Genomic DNA, 27242 nt, shown 5'->3' on the forward strand with positions numbered 1-27242 from the left:
CAGTAACCTCAATATTTCTGTCCACTTTGGGATCTTACCTGCGATTAGTTTATCTGCTTTGTTGGAAATCCCGTTATTGGTGTGATTTATTGCACTGTCCTGTAAAAGAAAATTGAAAACAGAGTATTCCGAAAGACATTTGATTATACAGGGTGTCTTCTGACCTGAAAAACCTGGAATTAATTGGGAATTTACTTTTGTACATGGAAAAAGCCTGGAGTTTAATCAGAAACCTTTTTTTTTTTTTTTTTTTCAAAGTTGACAAAAGTAATTTACTTCTAAAATTATATAACTACTTTTGGTAAATTTTAAAGAAATTGCACGAAAAAAGAAAATCAAATTAAAAGTCAATAGGAAACAAAGAAAATACTGTACTTAGAAAAAACCTCCAATCTTAACATATTATATTTTGTTGCTTACAGATTTGTACAAGCGCAAAGTATAAAAGTAACCTGGATAGCTGGGATTGTTTCTTTTAAGTTCGAGGACTTCTCAATATTACACTTGAATCTTTATTCTGCAATTCGTAATTTCTCTGTTTCAGTTTTGAGCAAGTCCTTCCTTATATGTAGCAGAGGGCACGGTGGCTCAGTAGCAGAATGTTTACCTCTGGTATGTAGGGTCCCTGGTTCGATCTCCATACAAGTTAGTTTGTGGCGGACTATGTTGTTGTATTCGTAGGTTTTCTCGGGTAATCCTATTTCCTCCCATGTTCTCATTCCACCAATTATTTCATCATCCATCTCCCTTAGCCTAACGGGTATAAGCGTGGGACGTTGAACTCAAAAGATTTCGTTCACAGAGCTATTGTAACCGAGCCAACGGACGAACTGAAGCACTAAGAGTACGATCTTAAAGGCCCACTGTCTGATTCTAATAAATAACTTTCGTTTCACCTTTTAAAAAAAAAATATAATGGAATATCAAACTACGGAAATCCAGTATTGAAACCGGAAGTAGTTAAGTATACCTCTTCCGATTTTGAATAAAGGGGTTAGGATGGATATGACACTTAGTCTTGGGAATCCTGGATCCTTATCAAAGTTTTTTAGGTTTCCATCGTTTTTGCACTGATATGTGGGCAGATAAGCAGATGAACGGACATACAGAATTATTCTTTAAGGTTTCCCACACTTATATATAAAAATAGAGCTTAACATGAAAGTCTAAAATTATCACAATGTGGTATCTGGTAACGTTGCGCCTGATTCAGTCGTTTTACTAGTAAGAATTTTTGGCGGAAACAGTTCTTTTCGTATGTTGTTTAAATCCTTATACAGCGGACTCTCTTTAATTCGAACTTGGATAATTCGAACAGAAGTTTATTCCCCTTGAAAACTGTATTAAAAACAATGGTAAGAAATCGTGGATAAATCGAACTTTTGAACCTCGTGTTTGGATAATTCGAAGTATTTACAATTAAAAAATTTGCAGTGTCCGACAGATTGGAAACAGAACAATGCAATTTCAACTGGTTCTTGTTTACCCAGAGGCGGCCGTGGGAAAGGGAAAGCTTCGTTTGTTGATACCACCTCCGCTGGACTCCCTCCTGGTATAGAGAATCCTACAGAAGGTGGTTGGTATGCCTCTCTCCTCCTCCTCAATAACCTGGAAGTGTCCATCCCATCTGCAGAAGTGTGAACTACCTTGAACTCTGTCCTCTACTACCAAATCACTTGCAGGAGACATTTGTGGAATTCTTTTTAACTGAACTAAAAGCAGTGCCAAAAAGGTAACCAGATTCGTTTGTGATCTATTGGCGTACATTATGCACAATGTCGAATTGCGGCTCATATTATAATTCCATACAAAAACGTGGTGCTTTAAAGATAAGGTGTTAATTAGTTAATTAGTTTTTCGTATACAGTATAATTATTTTGTTTCCTTAATTTTACTTTAAAATGAGTGTTTTTGGTTAATTCGAATTTTGGATAATTCGAATTTTTTTCGTGTCCCCTTGGACTTCGAATTAAAGAGATTCCACTGTAGATTGTAATTTATCTTTCTCTTTTTAAACAGAACCTCTCTACTTAATCTATTTAAGATTCACGGTAACTCGTATATTAAAAACAGAACTTTCGAGACCATGTATAAGCTTTGGATGGGTGTCAATGTTTATTTAGTGCTAACAGTCAATTACCCGCTTTGTTGAGTTAAAATACGAAAAATTAATATGTTCCTTTAGTCAGTCACGTTTTACTATTACTAAAGCGCTCTCTGATATCGGCCCCTCCCCCAAGTTGTGGGGTTGAATTTGGATTTAAGCGGCATCGGAAGTGTCACTGTTCATACCGAAAACTATGGATTCGACACTAATATCGCTCATTCTCGATCATTTTTATATATCTGCCCCCTCCCCTAAGTTGCACCATCAAAGTGAAATGATAAAAACCATTCCAGAGCCAAACCTCATCTATGTTGAAAATTTGATCAAGATCGGTCGGGTGGTTTAAGAGTTATTAAGTCACGTAGTCGCTTTCATTTTTATTTATGTAAAAGATTAAGGATGTGCTTATGATACAGCCGGACCATATCACACTGAAGACGACAACGATAAGCTCGAGAAGAAATACTGAAAGGAAGTCTGCCATGCCCTAGAAAGGTACTATCCCTTTATTCTCTTGATGGGATGAAACGAAACTTCTCAGCCAACAATCCTGGCTATTGAATTCTAGTCCTTGGCCTCCCGATTACAATCCAAGAATGCTAACCGTATACCGACTCGTGCTTGTTACCGTTTGTAATTATTAACTTCAACATGTCTTTAGGTAAATATCATCATCGTCAATTTAGAGAAGTCGATTCCTTTATTTGGAAGTTACTAAAAAAATAAAATTAAAGTGTTCAAATGCTTCAAACATAAGCGATGTATTTATTTTTTATATATATGTTTGTAATTTACAACTGTAGAATCTTGTTTTTGTTTCAGATTGTCCAGTCAGCGTGCTGAAAAAGAAAATAAAGGTAGTAATAGATTGTTGAAAGAAGGATGTTCGGTTGCTAATTCTTCTGCGGGTTCATTAAGCCAAAGTCCCAATCGGGCGAATAGTAATGAGGAAAGAAAGAAGAGAAAACTGGATGACGAATCTCCAAACCAAAGTTCAAAGGTGAGATCTTGCATAAAAACCATATAAAAAAATTTTACGAGCAATTGTGTATTAGTTGAATGACCGGTGTGCTTATTAGTATGACTAGAGAGCGGATGTTAGGCAAAATACCTATTCTTTAACATTAAAGATACGATGAAAAATAACGTTTCAAAGTTTATATGGCGGTTATAGTTTCAGTTTAAGACAATTTTATTTTGCCTATTCTATGCGTCTTCTTCAAAATAAAACTTTATTGGGGAAAATATATAATTTAGTATTTCAAGAAAAGATGCAGTAAAACTTTGGACTGCTGTGTGTACTGATAAGTGTATAAAATTTGGACTGTTATTTGTAGTGATAAAGTGCTGTATAGAATGTATTCACCAAATATACATGGAATACACGTCAAGCTTCGTTTTTATATATACGGTAAAATAAGACATTAACAAACAGTTATGTTTCTATATTTTTTGAACATTTTCTATACTTGAATCTATTTTTTAATTGTATTGAGTATTTATCTTCGTTACTTACGAATTACATTTTAAGGGAGCACACCACTAAATACTTTTCAAAAGCTAACAATTTTTCTTTTGCCCGTTTTTCGTAAGTGAAAAGAGATAATGAAATGTAGCTTACCACAATAATAGATAATGTTGTTCTATAGCCGAAAATATGAATCGGAAGAATTTTCAGTGTTGCCATCCATAGAAATTAAAATGTGATTAGAATTTGAATTACCGTGCCCAAAAGTCTAGGTTAAGGCAGCAACTAGAAAAATGAACTCTTACGGTAATTGATGACTTATCATGTTGTCTTTGTTCCTTGTTAACTATTTTTTAAATAATAATTGTATTTATCTTGTAATAACAAGTGTGCGTGTGTCCCCTCTTCCCGCATTTCTTTTTCTCGCATCACACTGCCACTCTTCTATCACGTGTCTGGCCCCGGCGCTCGCTCAGCCGTTCAGTTTACCAGCACAACCTTCGCCAGGGTTAGTCGATTTCTTGAGAATATTTGGTCAGTTTATTCTTTGTTGTATTCTCAAGCAACTAATACATACAAGCACAGTACTGTATTTTCTGAGGAAACACTCGTACTTTTTCCTTTTTACATCCATTCCCGATAACCTGGCATTTTCACAAACTCTGCCACCCTTCGGTCTACATTAGGCCGAGTTTTCGGGACTCTACCTATATAACTTCACCTACGTTACAATACAAAATACCAGTGGGGCAGGCGTATCCACTGTGGATGCACTCGCTTCCTTTCCCTTCGGCGTTGTCAGTAAATCACGCCTCAATTGGCAACGATAGCTATTCTCCTAGTAGTTTACCAGAGCCACGTAGTATTGTTTTTACTAATCTTCCATATATTCTTAGTGATTTATGTGTTACACTTATATGTTGTTTTATTCTTTTAAAGGTATTCTTAAATGATGACGGTGTAAAGCCATTAGCGAAGAAACAAACTAGTGAAGCTAAAGAGCGAGTCACAGATTATGGGTTAGTAGTATCCACTGATCAACCCCGATTACTCGAAGGTGCTGTAATGCGGCCGTACCAAATAGAGGGACTTAACTGGTTAAGAGTAAGTATACAGGCACACTTAATATATCTGATCACGGTACATCATCACAGAAAGAAATAGACTGTTGGACTTGCCAAATCCTTTTACCTGTTATTTCATCGCCTACTGGTACTTATTGCATATATAATTGTGTAAGTTATTGTAAACGTTTTAGATAACTTCTGTTTCAGACTATCAGGTTGTCTATCGGACACGTAGTCACGAAATCAGAAAACGGTCATGAAAGTCACGAAATTTAGCTTTTGGGTCACGATTTTTTTAAACTGTACAAATGTAAGTATAGATTGGAAAATTTCGTTCTATAAAACGTCAAAATTCACCATCAAAATGTCTATGGTCTGCTTTAGACGCTACCAAATCGCAAGCAAAGTACGTTTCTATCGCATGGATGAAAATTCGGCCTAATTCGCACCCAAATTTGCTCTTGAAAATGTTAGGAAATTTTATGATTTGGTGAAGAAAAGACCACGAAAAAGTCACGAAATTTCATTTTGGAATTTTAGTAGACACCCTGTCTATTTATATAGGTAAGGAAGCTCTGTTCTTTTAAAGCTGTATTACATCGCCATGCGATGAAAGAGGAAAGTTGGATTGCAAAATGTAATGCGTATATGATTATAATGAATGACCGAAGTAACCTATTTTTAAGGAGAAAAAAAAAAAAAAAATCAGTATATCATTATCCTTCCTTCGTGATAGAACAGTTTTGCTTCAATATCACTTGAGTGGTTTGAGTGATAAGTGTTCTGTCGAAAATCCGACATTTTCCTTTAGGCGCCCTTTAAGTTCTCAGTAACATAGACCACTCCAGCACAGACAGCATTCAATACTACGAGCTTGGCAGTAGAATTGACAACAAAAGGGGACACAATGGCTTAATGGTAAAGCGCTTACTTCTGGTGCGTGGGACCCTGGTTCGATCCTCGAACAAGTAAGTTTGTGGTGGACAACATCGTGTCCGTGGGTTTTCTCGGGGTACTCTCACCTTCCCATTCCACCAATTCTTGCGTCGTCACTCATTTATCTTAATCATCGTCTCCCTTGGTCTAAAATGGTATAATCGTAGGACGTTAAACTGAAATATTTCATTTCTCACGACAAAAGATTATGGTCACTTCAACATTTAAAATCATCTGAAAATAAAGCGTCTCGATGGACTTTTGGAAACAAACCGAAAACGTAGGTTTTTGAAACCTACATCACTAGCAGAAACATGAAACTGTAATAGTACTTCTTTTTCTGTCCTATCTTTTCATAGTTGTTTGAAGCAACGGTAAGCACTTACCTCTGGTGCAAAGGATTCCTGGTTCGATTCCAAACAGTGATGTAATGCTAGAATTTTTGGTACAATTATGCACTCGTGCTTTCGTGAATTGAAAGTAAAAATACACTGAAATATAAAAATATTGCGTAAGTATACGCCATGTACTCCGGTATACACCCCTGATTCCAAGCCATGCCAGTTTGTGTTCGACAATAATGTGTCCGTGAATTTTCCCCTTTTCTCCTTCAGTTTCATTCCACGAATTCTTTCATATCCATTTTCATTTGTTATTCGTTCCATCCGTAGGACGTTTAAGTAAGGATTTCATTTCATCCTCTCACAGTTGGTATTGTCCTGAGACATTTTTAGCATTTTTCCGACAGTATTCACGGTAGTTCAGCCCCCGATCCAAGAAAATGAAATCTTTGAGTTTTACGTTTCACAGTTATGCCGGTAAGGCTAAAGGAGACGGTGATGGAATTATGAATGAAATGGTGGAATGAAGAAAATGTGAGGAAACGGAAGAACCTCCGAGAAAACCCACGCACACGATGTTTGTCTACCACAAAGTTCACTTGGCGCGAGCTGGGATCGAAGAATCAAGGACCCCAAGCACCAGAGGTGAACGTTCTACCACTGAGCCACCACGGCCCCTCCCCGGATCCAAGAGATGAATATTGCAGCTTGGAAATTGAATCATTAAGCTAAGAAGTATTACTGTTTTTTATTTTTTTTTTTCCTTCTTGTTTCATGTTTATTGGGAGAGTTTACTTATTGAGAATTCATACTAAACTTGAAAGTCAGGTAAATGCTTCAAACTATGCCGAAAGTCAGAGAATTCTGCTATATTTCATAGAAGTTATGTTTTTATTTTATATATATGCCTACAGAAAATATCTAGAGCACCTTAAGGGGAAAAGATAATCATAAGAAAAATGCTGGAAATATAAAATTAGAAACAAAGAAGCTTGAGAAACACGGAAAGGTGTTACAAGCTTACAAGCTGTGAAAGAACAACAAATTAAATAAAGAAATCAAATGCTTCAGAAGAAAAATAAGTTTGTTTGTTGTGGGTAATCAAATATGCAAACCAAATTTTATATATATATATATATATATATATATATATATATATATATATATATATATATAATATATACATCGCGTCCGTGGGTTTTCTCGGGGTACCTCCGTTTCCTCCCACATTTTCATTCCACCAATTCTTCCATCATTCACTTGTCTTAATGATCCGTCTCCGTTAACCTAAGGAGCATAATCAAGGGACGCTAAACGGAAAAAAATTCATTTCATTTTCATATAGGGGCCGCGGTGGCTCAGTGGTAGAGCGTTCACCTCTAGTGCTCGGGGTCCCGGGTTCTATCCCAGCCCCCGCCAAGTGAACTTTGTGGTGGACAAATACCGTGTGCGTGGGTTTCCTCGGGGTTCTCCCGTTTCCTTCCACTTTCTTCATTCCACCATTTCATTCATTATTTCATCACCGTCTCCTTTAGCCTACCGCCATAACTGTGAAACGTAAGACTCAAAGATTTCATTTCATTTCATTTTCATGTATATGTTTACTTTTTGTATGAGAGTATTCAGAATGCCATGATATTAATATCGTTAGTGTACAATTATTGGTTGATACGAGTGTTTTATTACATTCCGATTACAGGAAGTTTGACTTATAACAAACAGTTGCACTAAGAAAGTGAGACTTATTGTATTAAAAAAAAAGGGGGGGGGGACATTGGACTACTGTGGGAATGATGGGGACTGATTATGAAAATTATTTTATTTTATTTTTTTGGTCTGAACGTGACTCTAGACAGTAATGTCGTGTCAGGGAAATCAATACCAGAATTTCAGTTTGAACCCTGTATTACAGACACGTTGTTTAGATCTAGAATAAGATTCTCTCCACAGTTAACGATAGAAAACAATTTTAAAAAAAGCGCACGAGTTTTCTTTGATATTTATTCAATTTGTCTTTGAGCATAGTTTCAATATCCGTCTCTTAAATTTGCCTGAAAAAAAAAAATATTAAAAATACATTAGTAATCTGTAGAAAATGTTCTGTCCTTTACTGGCGATTGTCGTTCGCCTACACATGTCTTAATCAAATACTAACATACATATTATTCTCTTTGTAGGTTCTTTATGAGAACGGTGTAAATGGAATTTTAGCCGACGAAATGGGTTTAGGGAAAACTATCCAGTGTATAGGTCTTGTATGTCATTTAATAGAAATGAGCGTTCCTGGGCCGTTCCTTATACTTGCTCCGCTGTCGACTCTGCCTAATTGGATCATCGAATTCGAAAGATTTACCCCAAAGGTAAGGAAGGAACTTCTTATGTTTATTTAATTTCCTGTAGTTTCTGAGGGGTTTAAAGATTCTTCATGTTTTTTTTTTTTTTTCTTCAATGCACAAATTTACATTTTTTTTCTTTGAAAATTATATAATTTTATCATTAGAGCAACTCACATTTTGCTTTATTGTTAATGTCAATCATTTTTTTTTACATTAATCGTCTATAATGTATAGTACTTACTATATATTAAATACTCTAAACATCTTGATCTATTTATTAATATTTTATGCAACAGTTTCTTTCATATTTAATGAACTTTCTACTGAATGCACTGTAAAGAGATGTACTTTACTCGACTCAGTTTTTATACCACTTGTGTGCATATTGGAGTGAGGTCTCCACTTCAGAAGATTACACCGAAAAGTTTACAGAAATAAAAATAAGCTTTTCAGTGTTGTATTGTTATGATCTCAAAGATTTTGCATTGTAAATATTGTTTTTTAAAAGTATTAATACAGTATGTTAAAGTTGCAGTTAAAGAGAATTTTTCAAGAATTGTGCTATATATTTTAAATTATGCTTTATTTTCTAAAATTATGCTTTTAAAATTAGTTTCTTCTGGACCTTTAGACAACCACAGCCTTGTTCAAGGTACCAACCATATGTATAAATTGCTGTTATGCTTTTTAATCTTTTAATGCTCGTTCACCCCTGGTGCTTGGGGTCCTGGGTTCGATCCCAGCCTCCGACAAGTGAACTTTGTGGTGGACAAACACCGTGTGCGTGGGTTTTCTCGGGGTTCTCCCGTTTCCTCCCACTTTCTTCATTCCACCCTTTCATTCATTACTCATCATCACCGTCTCCTTTAGCCTAACCGGCATAACCGTGGGACGTAAAACTCAAAGATTTCATTTCATTTTTTCTTTGAATGCTTTTGGGTTGCCCTATTTATGATATAAGAGGATTTTAAGTAGTGTTTTGTTCGAAGTGCATTCCTTGGTCAAATAAAATCAGAGGGACGCAACTAAGGAAAAAATAGTGTCCCAATAGTCATGGGGACTCGTGTCTAACTGTAGAGATTGTCATGGAATGTGGAATTCAGTATCGTATCGTGGTACATGAGGAGTGTGCCTATTATAAGTAATGATTGATCTAGAAGCAGATCTGAACAGGTTGCTTCATGTTCTTGAAGACATTAATGAGATTTTCAAGACAAAAGTATCAAGAAACCATACAGACAAATGCTACGTGAGATAATGCGATTTCCAAAAATATATTTCAATAATGCCATGGATGTTTAGGTTGTGTGCACCTTGGCGCCATCCTGCTGAAATCAAGCACTTATAATTTCAGCCTCAGAGAGATGCCCAACGAAAGGTTGTAATACCGTATTTGCGCGTGTATAGGCCGCACATTTTTTCCTAAATTTTGGCTTGAAAGATCATGGTGCGGCCTATAATCGAGATTTGCCCCCTTCACATCATGAATCGTCAATTTCAAAATGACACGTATGTTGTGGGTTGAAATTAATACCATTATAAGTTACTGCAGCTACGTTTGTAAATCATCAAAGTTTTAAGAAGAAAACAGCAGAAAAACGTATCTTGTTCGCAAAAATTGCCACCTTCATTGGCTACCGATAACACCTTACACTGGCACAAAAAGCACTTGTAGACTTAAAATTTTTATTACCAGAAATACAAGTCTTCGTAATACAGTATATATAAATATATACGAAATATTTATATATAGTAGCTCTTCTTGAAAAAAAGAAAACAACTTTCTTTGTACCCACCCAAATCACGCACAGTCACTTCCCGCCATTTCAGCATCACCAGTGTCTGATTCCTTACCCCCGCTAGATTATTGAGAATGCTGCTCAGTCACTATCGCAAAGAAGGTCATCTTCATAAGTTACCCTTAGTTATGCGAGAGTTTTAAAGAAGAAGGAGAAGGAGACAGATACATTTCAAAGTACTGTCTAATCGAACTTTCTCATAAATTTAATACCGCGGCCTATATTCGTAGAAATACGGTATGTCACCGTAGTAATGTTCCGTATTTATGGTGTCAAAAAAAAAAAAAATCTATAGTCCGTTGACAGTTGGTGCACCACACCACCTAACCTTCTGATCATTGATATTTTCGTGAGGTGCATACAAATTGTGTGTACTTCATAGCCGTATGTTCTGGGTGTTCACATAACTAGAAAGATCGAACCATGATTCATCAGTGAAGAACGTCACATCCAGAATACCTTCGTCTAATATGACTAAGAAAGTTTTCAGACCAGATTCATAGTGCCTTTCTTCCAACCCTTGAACAATAACCGTGTTTGAATTAGGGATGGACAAAACCGGTTTTTTATAAAAACCGGACATCGGTTTCGGTTTCTAGAAAAACCGAAACCCGAAAAGCTGACATTTCTGTTTTCTCCAAAAACCGGTTTCGGTGAAAACTTTTGGAAAACACACAAAACTTTCTGTGAAAACGGATTCGGTTTCTGGAGAACAACAAAACTATTCTGGTCAGAAATAGAACAAATTTTGGGGGGGAAACGGAACCGGTTTTGAAGAAAACCGAAACCAGTTTCGGTGAAGACTGGACCGGTTTTGAAGAAAACCGAAACCGTTTTTTAAAACTTTCAAAAACCGGTTTTGGTTTTTCAAAAGACTGGAACCGAAAAACCTGTTTTTGTGCCCACCACTAGTTTGGATAGATGCGTATTTACTCCCAAAGAACCCTATGCAATATACTGTTTAGCGTGCCAGTCTGTTGTGAAAAAATTTTGACAGATTTTGATTGACTCTGTACAACCTTTTAATAACTGCTATTCAAACTTTCTTCTGGGGCCGCGGTGACTCAGTGGTAGTGCGTTCACCTCTGGTGCTTGGGGTCCCGGGTTCGATCCCAGCCCCCACCAAGTGAACTTTGTGGTGGACAAACACCGTGTGCGTGGGTTTTCTCGTGGTTCTCCCGTTTCCTCCCACTTTCTTCATTCCACCATTTCATTCATTACTCATCATCACCGTCTCCTTTAGCCTAACCGTGGGACGTAAAACTTACAGATTTCATTTCATTTCATTTTTCAAACTTTCTTCTGATGCAGATGTCCTCCCGCTGTATTTTGCATCTAACACATCTCCTGTTTCTCGAAACAGTACGTTTAAGAAGGTTACGTACAGCGTTGCAATGTGGCACTGGGCGTCTGGAGAAGGTTGTCCTAAATGCGTCTTTCACCTGCTTGTTGTAATTTAACACTAGAATTATACGAATGGAGGCCAGAAACTGAATTCTGATGTAGATGGAGAAGTGAGATTACTCAGTATATTTTTCTAGCGCTGTTGTGCAAACTGAAACAAACAGTTACGATAAACGATTGTTATAGTGTTAATTTCTCTACACACACTATTATTAGTCTGGTGCTAATGGCATTACCAATCTGTAGGACGATCTCAATTGCATCGAGACTTTTGGGAAACATTATGAGTGTTTCAGCACAATTTTACAATCCAATGATGTGAACATGAATTTGTTGGGTCGTGCGTTCAGATAATACTCGGCTGAGAACCTTTATACTCCGTACGAAATAGCCTCTTTATGATAAAGAAAATTAAAAAATGATGCGCTTTATGAGGCGTCGCATTACTAGTCTTTTTTTTTTTTTTTTTTTTTTCACAATAATAGATACAGAAGCCTACACGGGTATTCCCCACGAGTTCGTAAAACAGTTGGATAACGAGGAGGTTACTTTCAGCAGCATGGCGCCACTTCTCACATTTCTTGTGCCAGCATGCAATATGTGTCTTTCTTTGAAGAGCGTGTCATTTCCGAAAGGAGTTGTTATATAGATAATCTGAACTTACCCTACCATATTTCTTCCTATATGGAATATGCTGAAACAAGGCTCATATCGAGTCTTTAAATATAACTGAGAGTTACTTTGTTTCAAGTTGTCACTAAAAGTTACTTTTTTCTGGATTTAAAATGACTTTTTCGTGTGATTTATGTTTTACATTGGCAGTTTTCTAAGAAAAATATAAAAATAAATGGAAAAAGGCAGAAACTTGTTACTCATTAAAGCTTCAGTACTTGCTACTAGATGTGAAACAGTCAGCTTTATTCTCACTTCAGCTTTTATTCTTTCTAAAGCACAGTGGATGGTTGGTGAATGCTTAAGCTCTCAAGGTGGGGTTGAGAACCCTTCTATGTCTATTCTTTCTTCTATCATAATAGTCTTCTGGTTTTCTCTCGTAATAGTTAACGCTTTGCTCAACGTTGTGTGTGTTTAAGTGGTTCATCATATTCGTCTTGTATGTTCTTCTTAAGAGTAGATGATGAATTTGAATATTTCATGGCTTTGAGGTGGAATGGAAGTTGGGAAGTTGGAATGGAAGATATTAAATTAAAGTACAAAAACGAAGAGTTCGGTCGAAGGTTAGGTTGGGTTGAGTTGAGAAACAGTACAGGTCATACAGTACACTATTATTAATGCAATGTGCTCCATGCGCTCAATAAGTAATTACGTGATGGTGTGTGTTCAAATATGGTTAAAGGAATAATAAGACGGTTGCAGAAGTAATTGTCTTTATGATATGTAGAATACAGAGTAGCAGACGCATTGTAAGAGGTAGTTAACATTGCAGGTAACACCAAAATAAAGGATTGAATTGACATTGAAAATAGATAAGGTTCTCCATCTGGACTCTTGGAATTGATTCGGAACAAGGGCAGGAGGCTTCAGGAAACCAGTTCTCTCATTATGATTTCATAAAAACCTTTATTTCATTGTTTGATCTTCTAGTGTACAGTTAGCAGTAAATAAAAGATAAAATTACTAAATTGTAAGACCTAGTAGCATTTATTTTTCTGTTTCGTTCAGAGGTAATTAATAAAAGAAATAGAAAGGTTGTATATAGAAATATTAACAACAAAAGTAGTGTATCTTTTTTCTTTAATCCCACGATTATGCACCGAGGCTAAAGTAGATGGCGATTATAAGATAAATGATAATGGTGGAACGACGGAAATGGGAGGAAACGAGAGAACCGCAAGAAAATCCACGCATTCGGTATTTGTGGACCACAAAGTCCACTTGACATGAGTTGGGATTGAACCAGTGAACTCACACACCAGAGGTAAGTGCTCTACCATTGACCCACATCGGCCCCGTGTTACGGATATGTCCAAGCGAGGACAAGGTTTTTCGTTCGATTTCTGTACAAAGAAGGTGCTTTCGTCGAATGCAAGCGGTGTTCGGTTATGCATATTTGAAACGAAGACTGTATTCAAATAGTATACTGAATATCGAGATGGAGACATGTATGCACGGGGGGGGGGGGGGGGGGCTCTCACGATCCACACGGATTTTTATAATCAGTCAAGAGAGGATTGCTACTTTGGACTTAATAGTAAAGGTAATCGTTGTATAACTGTATGTGAGCTGTAGACTTTAGCTTCGGATCCATCCATGGTATTCTGCACATAGAATTGGGGAGAAGTTTGTGCCCAACGGGTACAGAGGTACCACGTCACCACACCGACAAACAGAAAGCTGTAGAGATGGAGTTATGCCTGGAACTGATCCAATATCACGGACGTACAGGATTTCTCGAAGCAAGTCGTGATGGTAATGAAACTTGGTGCCATCATTTTGATCCATCAGTGAAGGGGAAGATTCCGAAATCGGACATCTTGTGTTACAAAGACCAAAGAAACCAAAATCATCTGCTTCGGCTGACAAGATTATGTTGACGGTGATTTTACGATTTCAGTGAATCTCTTCTGTTAAAGTAGCTGCCGTTCGGTGCTACGAACAACACTCAGTGTAATTTTGACACATTGTACAAACTCCAAAGGTCCTTGTGGTCACACGTAGCGTAGTCGCTAATGCTCTCGCCTTTGATGCGAGCGGTCCCGGATTCGATTCTCGGTGGGGACACTCGATCGAAAAGGTGCAATAGCTTTTTCAGGCCAGCGATACTGAGTGAGATTTTTCCTTTGTTTTCCTCATTCATATCAGGCAAATGCCGGGGTTGTACCTAACAATAGTCTCAGACCGCTTCCTTCCTTTCCAATTCCCTGGGCATTGTGATCGCCGAAGGACGTCATCTCATATGTGTGACGGGCTAACGTGGCCATAGATGGCAAAAGCACGGAAATCTAATTCTAAAATTCAAAGGGTCGTGAAAAACAACCTGGAAAATTCCCCAGTTGTACTAAGCTTCACAAAAACACACTCACATGGTACAGTCCGCAGCAAAAAACCTGCAACATGAGCATGTAAGTTTATTGTGAAACTACGTATAACAGCCCAGGGAATCAACATAACGTCTAAGTGGTACGAATCACGCCAGGAGAAACCCCGGCGTCCTCCCCTGCACACTTATTTTTGGAGCAAAAGACTTCGTCGTTTTACAATAAACTTACATGCTCATGTTGCAGGTTTTTTGCTGCGGACTGTACTACCACAACAATGGACATTCTCCACCATCTTTGCTAGGCCATTATGTTATCACCTGCCTTATAATACGGTTCCCACTCAATGCTACTTACATTTTTGATCCATTGAAGAAGTCTCAAAGAGTAAACGTTCCAACTCCAATTAAACGATTCATAATGTTGTGCAACTGTACTTCAACTAGCAAACAGCGTGTTCCTTTGCGGAGGGCATAGAGAAACTATAAGCGTTGGGACAGTTCCTTGAATGGTTGCGATGCTTCTCTGTAAAAAGTCCCGAACTGTTATTAATATGCTGTCGTCGTGATATAGTGTATGTTGTCAAATACATAGTACAAGTTGGGACACCAGTGTATGTTTCAATTGAATCAACTCTCATATCGGGTGTATCAAAAGTCTAGGACCATAGGCCAGCTTCGTTATGATTAAAGACACAGAAAAAATAAAAAGAGAGGAATGTTGCTGGAAATAAACGGGCTTCAATCAAAAATGGTTAATTTTTTTCCAGTCGCACCATTCGTTTGGACTCCATATTTTAAGACACCCCATGTTGGATTAAAAAAAAAATCCAATTCAACAGGCTGTTGAAACGGAACGTAAGGACACGACAAATGACACGAGGAACGTGGACAAGCAACGTTTCCAGTTCAACATATTGTTCGAACGGAACGTATGGGCCTGTAAATCATGAGGAACGTGCAAATCTGTTTCCCAACAATGCTGTATTGTTGGTATGACGTTGATCAAGGGAACAACTTGCTGAACTGGCTCCGAACTTTTGATACACCCGATATTTCCAAGAGGGATGGGACGAAGCTTATGCAAATACCTCGAATATGGAATTAGGTTATTTTCGGTATTTCCATATTAGGTCATTTAGGTTGTTTAAGTTCCATCGCAAACTTTTTTTTTCTTCATCTTTTTACGTTTACTCCCGTACTACTTTTGATTTCCTGTTCTTTTTTTTTTTTTTTTTTTTTTCAGATTCCCACCGTAATGTATCACGGAACTCCTCCTGTGCGAAGTGTTCTAAGGAGAAAAATCAATGAACGCAAAGAGATATTAGGAAAATACGTTCACCCTATTGTCATTACTTCGTATGAAATTGCAATGACAGATAGAAGGTATCTTGCAAAACATAAATGGCGGTATATTATTGTTGATGAAGGCCATCGGCTGAAAAATAGAAATTGCCGATTAATTAGGTAAGTAATAAGTCAATCAAGTAGAGTTTCTTGTTTTGTTTTAGTTCTTATATTCCTGTTAGTCACCTCGATGTTACAACTGTCGCTAGTAGCATGGATTTGTTTTCCTTTACCTTTTCTTAACACGATTGTAACTACACAAAGTTATTAAATTGTACTTCTTCGTTAAATATAGATGTCGTTATTCTCAATTTTTAGTGCATTAACCTTGAAGATTACTGAGTAGACAAGCTTATTTAGGATAATTTGGTTGTTTGTTAATAATCATATTTCGTGAGTACAACTGTTTAATCTAATGTACTTCCTTTCAGGGAACTTAAACATTACCATTCTGTCAATCGATTATTGTTAACGGGGACACCTTTGCAGAACAATTTATCGGAATTATGGTCATTGCTAAATTTTCTGCTGCCTGAAATATTTGACGATTTGAATGTGTTTGAATCCTGGTTTGAAATCAAAGACCTTGAAGAAGCCAGTGGCAGTGATAAGATCATTGCCCAGGAACAACAGCAGAAGATTCTGTCAACACTGCATCAGGTGTGTAATTATTTTCTTTAATACGTAGTATGGAAACATGAGATTGTCTGTTTAAAAAAAAAATGTGGTGCAGATTAAGAATTGGTGTATGTTCGTGGGGAGGGGGGATCATGTGTTTTACCTAGTAGAGTAGCTCAAGTGGTAGAGCGTTGTCTTCACATTCGGGAGGTCGTAGGTTCGATTCCTGCTGCCGACCATTTTGACGGGTTTTCCAGGATTTTCCTCAGTCCTACCAGGCAAATGTCAGTATGGTACTTACTAAACAGGCCCTAGCCGATACCTTCCCAAATCCTTTCCATTGTTAGATATCCAGTTTAACATGGCCTGTGAGCTGTATCTGGTGATTGTTAAATAAATAATTTGCAGATAAAATCTGTTAATTCACAAGAGAAGAGTGATGTTTAAGGTACTTAATTACGAGGATATTTCCTAAAATTTGCGACCTGACCGAACTATCGCGCTACTGGTAATAAGCCGTTCTAGCATATACGAGGGTTGTTACAAAAATTCTAAGCTTAGCTATGAACGTAGCAGCAGAGAGTTTATGGATGGTATTTCCAATTGCTGCCATTGCGATGACTTACGGCTAGGGACCTTGTGTTGATGGTGAAGCACACCTAGTGTCAGTTTCCCACGATGATTCTGTCGAATATTATCACGCAACTGTCGTAGAAAACCTGCGTAGTACTCCCCAATCATTGTATAATCCATCATCAATATCCCGCCCGAATCCCAGAAACTAGCTATCACTTTTTCAACTGAGTGCACTGACTTAGCCTTCTTCGGAAGGGGGTATGAGGGGAGTTTCTACTGCTTGGAACTTTGTTTGGACTCTGGTTAGTAATAATGGACCCAAGGCATCTAGATTTGTCTGGAAGAGATGAAGATTGTCTCTTGAAATGTTGTATCTGGTGAGCTTTTGATCAGGTGTCAAAAGTTTTGGCACCCATCTCGCGGAAACCTTGCTCATTCCCAGATGCTAAGCGATAATTCGGTCAGCTCTTGCAGTAGATAAGTCTACTGTCTCAGCAGTCTTCCTGTTGGTCATTCGCTGATCATTCATGATGATTTCATGCACTTTGTCAATGTTCTTTAAGTTAGTGCTTCCACGACTCTTCCTGATCAAGTGTCATCTTCAAGGGAGGTTCTCCCCCTCTTAAATTCGGCTGCCCATTCCTTCACTGTGACATGAAGGGACGCTATCACCTAAAGTAGCAACCATGTCGGCGTGAATCTCCGTCGGTTTTAAACCTTTGTTTTGGAGATATTCAGTAACATGTCTCGCCTTCAATTTCTTCATTTGGTCACACTTTGCTCATTCTTCTGTCTTTCTGGATCTGTAACAACAGAATAAAAGTCGATATTAATACCAAATTTGGTGTGACATAGGATGTACGGCCTAAAGGTATTACATACCTAGTCATAGTATACCTATTTTCTATATATACTGATAAGCTCAAGACGTCAGTCTTACATTCTACCCTATTAATGTGTACGACATACACATTAATAGTTTTGTTTACTAGGCTAACTTAAGAATAGTTTGAATCTTATTCATTAGGCTAACTTAAGAGTCTACTTAGTTTAGTATTAAGGTCATATGGGATGCACTTAATATTACTTAATTTTGTAGATCTTGACTCCATTTCTGTTGCGGCGGATTAAGGCGGATGTTGATCTTCAGATCCCTCCCAAGAAAGAAATCCTGGTGTACGCTCCACTCACTCCTATCCAAGAAGAAATGTACAGAGCAATTGTGGATCATTCGATTCGGAAAGTCCTTGGCTTGGAGGAGGTAAGAAGAAATTATGTTGTTCCTGTAGGTCTATCGTTACAGTATATGAAGATTTATGGTCTAAACAGTAATATGCATATGAGGCATTAAAGGTTCCTCCTCGTTCTTTTCACATAAACGGGAGTGTTGTTATTTTAGATATTTTAGTTATTAAAAAAAGTTTGGTTTACTATAACCCTCTTATGTTTCCCATGTCTGTCCAGGAGACAAAAAATCTTAACGGGTACTGGATGGGTCGTTGATGGAAGGAATATGAAAACTGGAAGGGATAGAAATCAATCATTTTAACGTTGAAGCGGTGGCGGCTAATGTTAGTGTTGCTCAACGACCAAAGTATTTCAAGAAAAAAAAGTAGTAGTATTAGTAGTAGTAGAAGAAGAGAACAGAAAAAGTACTTTCTAATACTCCCATATATACTTTTTTTCCGTAACTGTCCGTTCCGTTAATCCATTTTAAAAAGCGAAAAACAATCTGTCACAGAGTCTGTAATTCATATTGCGCTGCAACGAGCATACAACGATCAGATTTCTGCAGCGCGGCAATTGGAGCGAATGTTAAGTCTCCTTTCCCTTATCTCAGAAGTTAATGGCTCTGGTCGTTGCAGTACTTCTGCAATACCGCACAGATTCCAGTGAACGAGAAGGTTTTTCGCACTAAATAAGATTTCTGAATTTTATTTCACTACCAATTAACAAATTGACTTTATTTTTATGCATTCATATTTTTAAATTACGGGACTATGCTGAAGCAAACCAATATAATTTCAATTTTTAAAAAGTGATTGTAGAATTACAAAATAAGAAAGAAAATATGTAGTAGAGCAGCAAACAAATAAAAGTGGACCCGCATTTACAAGTTAATTCTTAGCTTATATAAATAATCAAGGCTTGTTGTACAGTAATTTGTAAACCAAATATTAGTAAGTCAATATTAGAATCCCCCTCTAGGGATAGTATTTTAGTACATATATATTTCCTTTATAAAATAAGTGTAATTTATACTCTTGATAAGTTTCCATATAAAACTGTATGATGGGAAACGCCATATTGAATTTGGGACTAGTTAGCAATGCTCAGGGGCGCAGCCACGAGGGGGAGGTCCATCGGGTCCGGACTTCCAAAAAATTTTGAAACTCGACTAACATTTGTAGACTTTCTTAACGAAATATACTTGTTTAATAGAGAAATGATTAAAGTAGGCTGAATATTTTATTTTACGCCTCATCATGTTATGGCGGTTTTAGGATTCGGGTGTCAAGATATACTAGAAGACTGGGATTCGAACCGGTATGTTTCTGTGAGGGAACGTCAAGACATGACGGAAACTAGGGTCTAATCAGGATACCCACTGCCGGGACTTCGCTGTGTCGTTACAGCCGTACATTGAACTTAATTGTCCCAAAAGTCTCACATATCTTTGGTCCAGTTATCTCTTACGTCTCTTATAACCTCCGGGAGAAATCCAGAGTTAAAACGTAATTAACTTGAACACTCAATGTTTGTGTCGGTAGAAAGTGTATCTTTGCACTGTACCATGTCAGTTATATGGTAGACAAATTAACATAAAATCCACACAAACACGTTCAGAGCTTCTTTGAAATATCCTTCCTTCGATAAAATATACGAATTGATTTCAAAAACAAATAAATAACAAACCATAAATAAATGGTTATTCACATAGCTTGTAAAACTTAGCCTATTCCATTTGTACTGCACATACAGATTTTGATAGAACGGAAGAATCAAAATAACATAGGATGTATTAATTTATTTTAAGCACTAATATAACAAAATATATTTATCAATCACAAACTCACTGGTTCGTAAATTAGTAAAAATTGACCGACTCTAAATTAGCTTGTTAAATCTTTTATTATCTTTTGAAGCTTCGTAAAACATTTACTCACATACAACATAACAGCGAGACTATGACATTACATAACGTTATATCTTGTTTGTTTGTTTCTATGACAACCTTCAGTTCGTCGTTCTTCGTAACAACATTCAATTATATATTAAAAATATATATATTAATCTTATATTATTTTCTTCTTTTTCGTCCTCGATAAAATAAACTGGCTTGTACCTATTTATAAACCAAGTATTGCTCGAAGAGAATACAAATATACAAGTATAAGTATACAACATACCGTTGTACTAACACTTTATAAACAGAAATACAATTTCACTCAATGAAAATAATTGTAGTGGGTGAGATTAATGGCCCATCATAATTACCGAAGATCGCACGCGAATATTATGTTAGTCGCACTGCTCGCGTCATAGATGTAATTACGGTATTGAGGGTCGGATAACCAAAAAAACGTAAGCACAATCCACAATAAGAAAACTTATCCATTGATTGAAAGTAAGAAATTTTGTTTCATTGAGTTAACTGATTTCCTCCTTGTAGATTGCTACTCCACTATCCATCGGGAAAGTACAGCTCCACTAAAAGAATGACTCCTCTTTTACTCCCGTCTTGAGTTATTTCCTTCAAAACACATTTTGAACTAAATTGACGGTACTAAATTTAACGATGATGAACTGCAGTATTTTAAAATAATGTTTTCACAAGTTTTGTTATATATTCGTTACACTAGAATCACAAAATAATGGATTTATGTGGGATGTATGACAAAGTTGTTCATATCGAAGCACATCCAAAATCCCACTGTTCGCGCTTTGTGTGAGCGCTACTCTTCTCCCACACAATGGGCGCGTATGAATACACCTTTATAACAAAAAATACTTCCTGTAAAACACTCAATTTTTTAGGTAGGCTCCTCTGATAGGAACTGATATTTAATTATTGCGTTAGTAACAGTATATTGGTTACACTTAAACAGAGAATGAAATGAATAACTACAGATTAATGTGAAATATGCAAATTATAAAATATAGTCCAGTGCTCCGCAGTTCACCTTATACAGGAGTGGGGAGAGAGCTACGGTGTGACGAAGTCTTCTTCCAAGTTAGGCTATGCGAAGAGAGAAGTGGGCGAGCAACGACACACACACATTGAAACACTTGTGAGAGGAAAACTTCGCAGTTTTGTTTTTCCAAGAATTTTGTCTCGGTGAACAGGGCTTCCAAGAAATTAATCAGCATATATGAGGGTTGTTCAAATTGTATATAACAATATCGTTATAATGTACTCTTTATTTTCTTAAGAATAATCGTTCAATTATTTTTTGCAAAGAATATAGGTGACAGTAATTAAGAATTACTTATCGTCTTTTCGGGTGCAGAATAAGACAGGTTCGTTATTGCATAGACGTATTGGACCCCTCCCAGCAAACATTTCTGGATGTAGAACTGAAAATGCTGTTGTTTTGACGTTCTTTGTCTTTTGGCTTTTGTTAATACTGATCCTACATCTGGCGGGTTTCAAAGTTTGCTTTTCAGAACGTATGACATTGATAAGCGTTGTTTCGCCTCGTGTGGAAGTATATTGGGTTCATTGTGCATTGCTTAACCAAGATTGGTGACTTGAAGTGTAGTTTTTCTTTTATGCACGTGTGTGTGTGTGTGTTGATGTATTTATATGTGACATTCGCAATTCATATACCGGTACCTCTTTTGTATCAGCTGTTTTGGTTTTTAGTTATTAGATTTAATTGTATTGTGTATGCTCTAATTCTATAAATAACCTACAAATTCTGAATGAATTCTATACCATGACTTCTGTAAATAACTTACAAAAAATCCAACTTTCAACTAAGTAAAAAATTCTTTAAAGTTTAGACAAAACAAGCAAAGGGCATTCAGGAGAGTATTCGAAAAAAATCCGGTTTAAATTCACAGGACATCTTATGGCAGTAATGTTGTTTGCACTAGATATATTTCTACAATTTATTTTAAATTTTCCTAGATAAACTGTGAATAAAGTGTGTTCAATTTACATTCATATATATAAAACATTAATCTCTGCCACGAACTGTCTTTAGTATACGCTGCAGAGGAATTTGGATCACTGTCAGGGAGTGAGTTGAGTTTGCTAGAATGAATTCATCGCAATAATCTAGAAAAACTATTTAGTGAATCTTCAAAGTTTCTAAAATTAATTTTAATTGTACCTATGACGTCAGCATAAAAAGAAAGGCTTTTTTTCCACATCGAAAAGAACTGGCACTTTCAAGGAATTGAATGTTGCAAGAAAAGTTATCACCATTGGTTATATTTTCCATCGAAAAAGATCTGACAATAAGAATACCAGAGTTCAACCAGCATGTATTAGGCAGATTTGCTCCAATCAAAGGAAAATAAACTTACCAATTAAATAAGATGACTAATCGGATAAAATATTCTGCATTATTTTTTTTATTTTTTTAAACAGAGTTTTATTTAATTTCACAAGTTACATAGCATTTGCATCTAAAGTTATGCTGATTAGTCAATGAGTCCACCAGACCCGTAGCAAGCCCAAAAATGGTGGGGGGAGGGAGGTAGAAGTTAGAGATGCCGATCCGACCATATTATAGTTCGAGGGCACGGTGGCTCAGTGGTAGAGCGTTCACCTCCAGTGCTTGGGGTCCCTAGTTCGATCCCAGTTTGCGCCATGTGGACTTTGTGGTGGACAAACACCGTGCTCGTGGGTTTTCTCCCATTTCCTCCCACTTTCTTCATTTCACTCATTTCTCGTAATCGCCGTCTTTTTTAGCTTAACCGGCATAAATGTGGGACGTAAAACTCAAAGATTTCATTTCATTTTTTCATATTATAGTTCACACCATATTATAGTCCATTTGCAAGCCTACCGTGAAAATTTTAGGGGACCAGCAAAAATTTAGAAGGGCCCGGCCCCCTAGCCCCTCGTGGATACGGTCCTGGAGCCCACTTTATATCTTCTGTCTTCGATAATTCGTACTGCAACACCCGAAACCACAATCCAACGGCCGCGACTGCTTTGAAGAAGTAGAAATCAATCATTTTAACATTAATCAAGTAGAAATCAATCATTTTAACGTTGATAAAGTAGAAATGAATCATTTTAACGTTGATCGAGTAGAAATCAAATAGTTTAACGTTGATCAAGTAGAAATCAATCATTTTAACGTTGATCAAGTAGAAATCAATCATTTCGACTTTGATCAAATAAAAATCACTCACTACAATATTGATCATTATAGAATAATAACAGTAATAGGTAGCGAGAAACGGTTTCCTACAATCGATTAAGCATTCCAAGAGTGAAAAGAGAACTTCGATCAGTCTAAGTAACTGTAAAAAAGCAAACTACAAATTGGTAACTGGGTAACTGTTCTAGAAGTAGACAATATTATTAAATTAAGTCTGATTTTTTTTTTTTTTTTTTCTGCAGGAAGAGGCCCCAGTTGATTGTAATGCACCTCGACCAAAAAGAAATACTGCGTCGATGACAGAATGGAACAAGTTATTATTTGATAAAAACAGTAAGAATAGTTTGGAAAATTGGATTACGCTTTCCGAGCAACTTAAACTCGGTCGGTACGTATAGATAATCGAAAATTTTTGAGTAAAGATCTTGGTAACTTGAGGATTTATTATTATTATTATCATTGTTATTATTATTATTTTTTAGTACAATGTCTTGTTAACTTACTGAAAATTAATTAGTTGCAGTTATGTCGTGTGGGACTACAGACATTGCTTCTTCATATATATATATATATATATATATATATAGGGTTATTACAAAATGACTTTCTTAGCAGAAAATAGTAAAAATATAATCACACACACAAATACAACGTGTTTCAAAATGATTTGACTATAAGAAATCGTGTCATGAGTGTTGAAATTCTATCGTGGATTAAAATTGTATTGAAATACTTGCAACCATATCCTCGAGTTTTGTTTGGCACGATCGTAATAGTTCGAAATTCTTCCGACAGATGGCACTGACAAGTTGAAAATGGCTGCCTGTGGTGCAGATAAAGCATGATGTTGCTTGCGTCCTACATTTTCACATTAGTCAGTCTGTTTAAAATTTCGTAAAGAACCACCATCAAACAATTCCATTCGCAAGTGGTATTAACAGTTCAAGATAATAGGATGCATTTGGGTGGAAAAATCGCCTGGTAGGCTTCCTAGTCTGAGGCAGATGTGGAGAGAGTTTGAGTATGTTTTACGCTCTGATTTAACATCTGCGATTTTTTTGTATGGAGATATCAATGGTATTGTAAAACCACGTCTATCCCAAGATGTTGTAGAACTGCAAGAGCACAGTATTGCTGCAGTGTAAACTGTAGATAAAAACATGCTGAAACAGGTATGGAAGAAATTAGATTACCGAATTCATGTATGCAGGTTAACAAATGAGGTTCACGTCGACCATTGGTGTGTTACTGTATTACAATTTTTGCTACTAAAACTTGGATAATAATAGTACGTAATAATCTGTAAATTTTTAAGTAATTTTCACAATTAATAAAAATATTGCGACGCGTAATTGCAGCAGCCTTGGGTACAATTAGCGTCCTCGCAGTCCTCTAATAACTACCTGTCAGAAGTTAGAGATTAATGTGCTAATGAATTTGAACATAATTAAGATCGGTAGAGCTAATCTGTAAAACGTTTCGGTAGAAAGAGAGAATAAAAGAGACATACTTCAAGCAAATATGAAACTAAAGTAGAATTGCACAGGCGAGTGTGAAAGAAATATAAATTAGATTCGTCTTTTGAGATAGAAGCAGTAGAATTTTGAGAAAGATTAGGGAAACGTCGCGTATCTCAAATTAAACCTGAATCAAAAAAAGTGGACAGATAGTTGCACTTTAGATCGCTGAATAGATTTTCCATCAACATGACTAATTGCTCATTTAAAATGGTGCTCACGCAATGTTTTTGAAGATAGGAGCATCACCAAAAAATCATCAAGCTCATGAGGCGCATTCAATGTTCTGTTTAATCACTTGAAGTAATACGTGGCACACAATCTGACGAGAATGGCTAATACTAGCGAAATGAAGTCCAAGAGCACAAATATTCAGTCTTAGATAGAATTACGCTGAAGTTACATTGAAGAGCTTCCGCTATCTGACAGATGGCGTATCTGAGTGATGATGGGTCACTCACTGATCTCGAATTAGGTCCTGCGATTTATTTTATAAGTGAACATAGCGTGGCAAGCATATTTCGTTCCTACGTGTCGACGACCTGTATTTTTTTCCCCTTGTAATTGTGATAATGTAGGGGATTACACAATGATAGATTTCTTTGAAGTAGTTTCCATCGATCGAAAAAGAAAAGAAAAATATATCTCACTGATGGGTATAAGATGCTGAGAAAGTTGCAGATTTAATTGATGACAGGCAATATGTTTTCCTTAAGGGGAGCGTGATTTAAACAAAAATACGAGATGCGAATATTTTCCTGTATTACAATTCTATACTGTCGCTTCGTCTTGTATTATAGATAAAGGCATGCTAAAAGATATTACTATTAATTATACATCTCATCTTTTGATAATATCAAGAAAAAAAATCGGAGAAATATCTATTGTTCATTACCCGAGATATTGCATGCGTGATTCCGAGACTTTGATTCTAGAGGCCGAAATCGTTCAAATAATCTTGAAACACCTCGTATTGCGTACTTTTTAGTTCGTGTGATTGTGTTTTACTATTGTCTAACAAATAATTCATTTTCTGCTCCTACTTCGGGATTACTGTGCCAATATAGAGTTATTAGAAACGTTCTTCACTTACAACTCACTTTTAATGACAATCAGCTAGATAAAGATGGTATAACAGGAAAAAGAAGTTGCTTTATTTCACGCCATCAGAATTGGTTCTCGTATCAGAGGTGTTTGTTGTAAATTTCGTTTCCCGCTCAATACACATCGAGTCGAGTTCCTTTCAGATACGTTTTAACATATCACGATCGACTGAGACAATGTTTTTTATGATTGATACTTACTTGCAAATCATGTATGGGACTGGTCAGTGTGACTTACAGACTCCTAGAAAAAATCATAGGGCGTAAGTCTGGCGAATGTGGAAAACAAAAAAGTAGTTTACAATCAGCACGGCGAATTCATCTTTTGATTGTCGCCTATTCAGCACGCTTCTGACCTCTATGAAAATGTGAGCCATGCTATTGAAAATCTGAGATGTCCTGTTCCACCTCTCGCATTGTTATAAACAAAGAGTTTCAGTTTTTCTTTCTATTTTTAATAGTTTTTGTGTATTATTTCCTGTACAACGCCCGAGGTTATAAAGGACAGGATTTGCTGTTAACGTCTGCTTAAATCCGGTGCAGTTGACGGGTGCACAGGCTATCCTGTAAGATCTATTCTCAAAGTATCAGCCCTTCGGACTTAATTTTATTGACATGCAATTGTGATTCCTGAAAATCCCATGTACGTCCTAGCTTTCGGCTCTTCCCTACTGCCTTCTTGACGCAAGATAAAAAACAAGAAAAAAATAATAAAAAGTAGGGAAATAAAAGGAATGGACTCACTGGAACAGAGCAGTGCAAGGAACACCTTGTCTTGGCTGCCACTCACGTGTCGAATGGTGTCACATCATACTATGAAATTGTGAGCTCAATTTGTCAATATCAGTCAGTTTTATTACATTGAACCCAATGAAAAGTGAGGAGTTTACCAGATAAAGTGGTTGCCTGGAGAGTTATGTAAGGATGACAAGAAGAAATTTTAAAACGTACGAATCAAAGAACATGAGAGATACTAAAGAAGAACACCCGGTTTCAGGCCTCTCGAAATTTCTAAAAGAAACACATCATCATATTGCTGATTCAAGAATTTTGTTTGGAGCCAAGAATGAAATAGAAAAGCTTGTTTTCGAAAATTTGTTCATTTTCCTTTAGGAAAAAAATAATTCAAAGCTTAACATAGATAAGGGTTGATGAAACAAAGAATGGGAGACAGTGATTAGAGAGTACTAACTAACTCCATGGCCTATGGAACACAGAGGTTCAATGCCACGTTCGCAAAAGCTCTTCATGAACTTCTATCCTTAGCCAACTGGATCCATTTTCTAC

The 27242-nt window shown here is 36.7% G+C and overlaps 1 protein-coding gene across 1 annotated transcript in view; it reads left to right on the forward strand.

Moving 5' to 3' along the window:
• LOC145685722 (lymphoid-specific helicase-like) overlaps window positions 1-27242 on the forward strand; it is a 79929-nt gene that overhangs the window by 24059 nt on the left and 28628 nt on the right. The window contains exons 5-11 of the mRNA XM_081758210.1: window positions 2930-3107; window positions 4515-4679; window positions 8097-8279; window positions 15700-15920; window positions 16232-16460; window positions 18094-18255; window positions 23578-23723. Of these exons, the coding sequence (XP_081614336.1) occupies window positions 2930-3107; window positions 4515-4679; window positions 8097-8279; window positions 15700-15920; window positions 16232-16460; window positions 18094-18255; window positions 23578-23723 (1284 nt within the window). The remainder of the gene's footprint in view (window positions 1-2929; window positions 3108-4514; window positions 4680-8096; window positions 8280-15699; window positions 15921-16231; window positions 16461-18093; window positions 18256-23577; window positions 23724-27242) is intronic.

The sequence above is a fragment of the Thermobia domestica genome, chromosome 5 (genome assembly GCF_964235325.1).
Source record: "Thermobia domestica chromosome 5, izTheDome1.hap1.1, whole genome shotgun sequence".
In the NCBI taxonomy this organism is placed as follows: Eukaryota; Metazoa; Arthropoda; class Insecta; order Zygentoma; family Lepismatidae; genus Thermobia; species Thermobia domestica.